This window comes from Penaeus japonicus, unplaced genomic scaffold (genome assembly GCF_977035675.1).
Source record: "Penaeus japonicus unplaced genomic scaffold, GWHDUDI00000001_assembly GWHDUDI00000037, whole genome shotgun sequence".
NCBI lineage: Eukaryota > Metazoa > Arthropoda > Malacostraca > Decapoda > Penaeidae > Penaeus > Penaeus japonicus.
This window is the reverse complement of record NW_028234439.1, coordinates 26,620,376-26,625,375: the sequence shown is the minus strand read 5'-3', so window position 1 is coordinate 26,625,375 and position 5,000 is coordinate 26,620,376. Positions and strand designations below refer to the sequence as shown.

At 35.7% G+C, this 5,000-nt stretch overlaps 2 protein-coding genes across 2 annotated transcripts in view; both read left to right on the top strand.

Annotated features, from left to right (window-relative positions):
• Positions 1-1,829: 1,829 nt before the first annotated feature.
• LOC147467349 (pro-resilin-like) overlaps positions 1,830-5,000 on the top strand; it is an 11,291-nt gene continuing 8,120 nt past the window's right edge. The window contains exons 1-2 of the mRNA XM_086532702.1: positions 1,830-1,857; positions 1,963-2,031. Of these exons, the coding sequence (XP_086388828.1) occupies positions 1,846-1,857; positions 1,963-2,031 (81 nt within the window). The 5' untranslated portion in view covers positions 1,830-1,845. The remainder of the gene's footprint in view (positions 1,858-1,962; positions 2,032-5,000) is intronic.
• LOC147467352 (pro-resilin-like) lies at positions 2,145-2,512 on the top strand (the record flags this gene model as incomplete). Its single annotated transcript, XM_086532150.1, has 1 exon — positions 2,145-2,512. A coding segment is annotated over one exon (294 nt), but the record flags the coding sequence as incomplete, so codon positions are not given.

The following is a 5,000-nucleotide window of genomic DNA, read 5'->3' as shown; positions in this document are numbered from 1 at the left end:
CTGGAAAAAGATCCGAACCTAAAAAAGTTATAGTAGTGTTGATTTCAGGGTATACAAGCCCTTATTTGTGGTGTCTGCTATAAATCTAGTGCATTAATATGTGTTGTGTGTTTTGTGGAATGAGAATATAGAACTGATATTTTTCTTTTCCCCCATTAATAACACAAATAACTAATCCCCACTCGGAAAAACACCGCAAGCATACTTATTTCTTACTACAAAAAAAGAAAAGAAAAGAAAAAAATCCTGATGAAAATTATTCTGGACTAGGCACAAAAGTATGTGTGGGAGTGAGTAACTCGTGTAAAGGCTGTATATTATACAAATATGGTACATACATCCCTACGTAATACGGTAAAATGTTATATATATATCACTATATATATATTTAATATATATATATATATATATATATATATATATATTTAATACATATGTGTGTGTGTATGTCCCAAATATTCAGGACATTAAAAAAAGATTTTCATTGTGAAACATTTTTAGTATCACAATTATAGACACATATTTAGTTCCTAGCGAGAATAACATTTGAAAACAAGTTACACAATGCTAAGTCAACTCTTGGAGCTAAGATTCGTATCGCCGTGTATCCTCCTCAGACACGGAAGAGTAAGACTCATCGGAGACTTCGCCCTCCGTACTTGAACTTCGAGGCGGCCACCTAACGGAGTCACCTCCCGTCGGGGAGCCGTCACAAGCCTCCTGGAGTCCGAACTCGTTGCTGTGAGGAATCATAGCAGTACGGCCCATTTGAATGATTTATGAGAGTATTACATTTGAACATGATATTTAACCAATTAGTGGCTGGTTCCTTATAGATAGGAATGAATTAGACTCATTGGAGACTTGACCCTCGTTGTTGACCGCCGATATGCGAACGAGTTCACCCTCTACAGAGCGGGCCGTCAGCTTATTAGAAATTAAGATTATAAGACAAAACATAAATCTTTTTAATTTGCCTGAGACAGAAAACCTTTTCTTTGCTTCCATGTCTGTATGATAACATAGGTTCTTCAAACCGAAGAAGCACATTGTTCGATTTTTTCTACTTCATTTCTTTCAATTAACAAAATCCTACTTCAAGAAATAATAACTAAATAACAAAGTGAGGTTCGGGTAGATCAGGGGCGACCCTCACATTTAAAAATAATCCATGCATTTCCGAAATTCCAATACTAATGTGATCATCAAAATAATCCGCGAAAGGGCGGGTATGGTAGAGTAGACCCCGCTGTTTGCTTTTTGATAATTCGATTGTCACTGATTTGCTTCTGTATCCATCCCATGAATCAATAAAGATGCGTCGTTACAATTAGTATCTGTTAGGGACTTTCTTTTACTTGTGACCACAGGGTTTTCGAAAAGAATTCACCTTTGCGGTCACGGTAAGAAAAATGAAACATATCGAATCTATTTTGATTAGATTCAATTCCAACTCGCATTACTTTACCTTTAATTGACTCACTAAAGAGTAGGAAATTCAACTAAATTATAGGAAAAAATAATTAAAATCAATGAAGCTAAATAGCAAAATCACAATATGCCACTAAGATCAAAAGCGAGGAATTACTTTAAATGTCCTATCCATTTAGACGATCAAATGCATTCTCTTTTTGTGTTGCAAAAATAAACAGCCTTTTTATGCAATCATTGCATGTGGAGCGATCTGTTGCTAACAAATACACAAAAACTTGAGCATAGCGTTTAAGTCACAAAAAATTTGCAAAAAATAGCCATAGCGGTTCAAGGTCGCGACCGAGTCGCACCGACTATATATTGGATAGAACCTGTTTAACCGGCAGTCACTCGAACCTCCAACACCCAACCATGAACAACAAGGTAACTACTACTCTGGATACTAATCTTAAGTAACCTTAAATTATGTAAGTAATCAGAATCAAATCGTCATAGTCAGCCGTGATAACATTGTTTGACTTTTCACAGGTCCTCCTCCTCCTCAGTCTGGCAGCCATCGTTGCTGCAGACAGCCGTGAAATTTACCGCCCACCTCAGGTAAGAGCCGTCTATTGAACTCTTAGTGAGAAAATGCCTAATTCATTAATGATATGACATAAGAGTAGTAGAAATAAATCAAAATAACCTCAATCTAAAACCTTTCTTTCTAGTCTTCACAAGAATCCTCTGCGTCTTCCGAGGAATCCTTCGAATCCACCGAGGCCAAGTACAACTTCAACTGGGCCGTCAGCGATGACTCCTCAAGCAACGAGTTCGGACACCAGGAGGCCCGTGACGGTGACCTCACCCAGGGATCCTACTACGTGCAGCTCCCCGACGGCCGCCTTCAGAGGGTGACCTACTTCGTTGACGGCGACTCCGGCTTCGTGGCCGAGGTCAACTACGAGGGCGAAGTCTCCGATGAGTCCAACTCCTCTGAGTCTGAGGAGGACGCGTCACGATGAGTCTTAGCAAAAACTTGACTTGATATACTATTGTAAAGATTGATATACCTGCTTGTAGCAGCTATTCACCAAATATACGTTTATATTTTAGAAATATAAAATATTTACAAAAACTTCTGTTTCAATCCTTCTTTCTGACTTATGTAAGAAATCTTAAGCATGACTAAAATGTCGTGTGTGTTTATTCTTGTTTATTTTGTCCAATGATTTCCATTAAAATTCAAGGGCCTAAACTTCAGATCTATTAAGAGATATTATAAAACATAAAAGGACTATAATATGCTCCATTTATACATATCAAAACATTAATTTACATTAATTCATCATAGCATATCACGAAGAGTGATTCCTTTTCTCCTTATGTCGCCTTGCCTAGTACCTTTTCAATTGGAATTTTGTAGATGCTCTTTTTCTGTTAATATCTTTTAATACTGTACAATAGACCTCTATTCCTTGTTTACAAATTCCTTCTAGATTTCTTTCAAATGCCTTCTATTAGTTGACGAATGCCATACTCAGAGACCTCCTATATTCGTTTTTTTCTTTCTTATTTGAGTTAGCATGTGGATATGGTCTGCATATGAGAATCCACTGCAGAAGCCTACCTATGATTTGAATCTTATGTAACGGAGATGCCGTTTGCAATGATTCTTGTGAACAGTTTATCAATTACTGACAAGAGAGTTATAAGTTTATATTTCTTTACAGTACATACTTACACCACACCACATATATTATGAACAGGTTTTTGGTATAAACCGATCTGCTACGAAGGAATTGTGCTCTAAACGATTTGAGAATGTTAGTAAACTATTGATTTATGAAATAGGATGTTTACAGTGTATGGCCCTAGTTTGCCATTTACATGATAAAAAGAAAAAGAAAAAAAGAAATGCTTTCCCTTTAAATTGACACTGAAAGGCCTACCTTGATGAACAAGAGACCTGTATTGTTTTATTGCCATTTTTCTGAAGTAGATTCCTAATCCCTTTTACTAAATAATATTCTCATTGTTTTTATGGTCTACTTTTTTCTCATTGTTTGTATGGTCTACTTTTTCTTCTTCCTTTTCTGTTGCATAAATGGATTAAATAACTCGGCTGCTGAACATATATCCAGAAAAAAAATCTCACCTGTCCACAGGAACAATGGCTTTCAGGCCGACCTAAATTTAGAAAATCATATACAGTATGAACGGTACATGTTACTGTGAGACGTAATTATCACACTTTATTATATATCAATATAAAAAGGAGAGGAGGAAAACAAACAAACAAACAAACAAAAAACACTGACCTACCTCAGGCTCCTGTGAAGCAAGGCAGCCGCGGTCGCGACCTTGAAAATCTACAGGGAGTCATGTTTTTATAAGATTGTTGTAAGAGAACCAGACTCTACTGTTCTACATTAAAACCACCTACTTACTATAAGAGATACTGTTCTATACATATCTATCTATCTATCTTTATATATGCATATATATTTATATACATATATATATATATATATATATATATATATATATATATATATATATATATATATATAATTTTTCAGCCCTATCAGTCGTGTGAGACAGAACTGATCCTAGCCCACCATGATTTTGCCAAGGTCTACAGCTAAATTCCCCACAGAAAACGGAACACATATAACTCTACAGGATTACAGGAACTATTCTTGACTGGATCACTGTTTTTCTATCGCGAGTAATTCCTCAAGTGTCCTGCAAGGCATCTTTCTCAGACCACTTCTCATACTATACACTAGGTATCCAATACTTTTCACATGAAACATTTTTTTAAAAGTATGTATTCGTAATTTTGAACTGTTATTACTGAAGACGACTGCAGACATCTTCAACTAGACAAAGAAACCTCAAACAGTGACACACATACGAAATGTGCCGCGTTCATCAGATGACACACGCCAATTTAACAATATGGAATTCACAATATCTCATGAATATTTACCAAGCCTCTTCACAAAGTCAACAGAAAATATGGGTCCTTGAAAACAAACGTATATAACTTTACACCAAACATCAAACACATAGCGTATAATACAGTAGCACTTTCTAAACTGAAATACTTTACAGGTTTATGGGTCGCCTTCGCAAAACACAACATGGACAACTCGACTAGAACAACGCCATGGCAACCAGATTCACTTCAGACAATTACATACGCACGACTGACACTACAAACTGATTTAAAAACTAGCAAAGAGCTGCTCGAGACACAAAGACAAGTACACAAGATTACTTCCAGTCGCCCTTCCCTCCAGCAACAAACCTAACATACTTCAAACGCACTGACAAGCGCCCTTCACTATTTTGCGTATACAAGTCAAATGTATGTGCATATATATATATATATATATATATATATATATATATATATATATATATATATATATATAATCTGTCTATTGCTCTAATACAGATTTTGTCTCAGTTATACTTGTATGTAAAAGATTTGATTTCTTAATGCAGGTTTATTAACATTATACATAAATATATAAATAAAATGTCACAGAAAAGCAAAGCTGTCTATTGAGGTATCG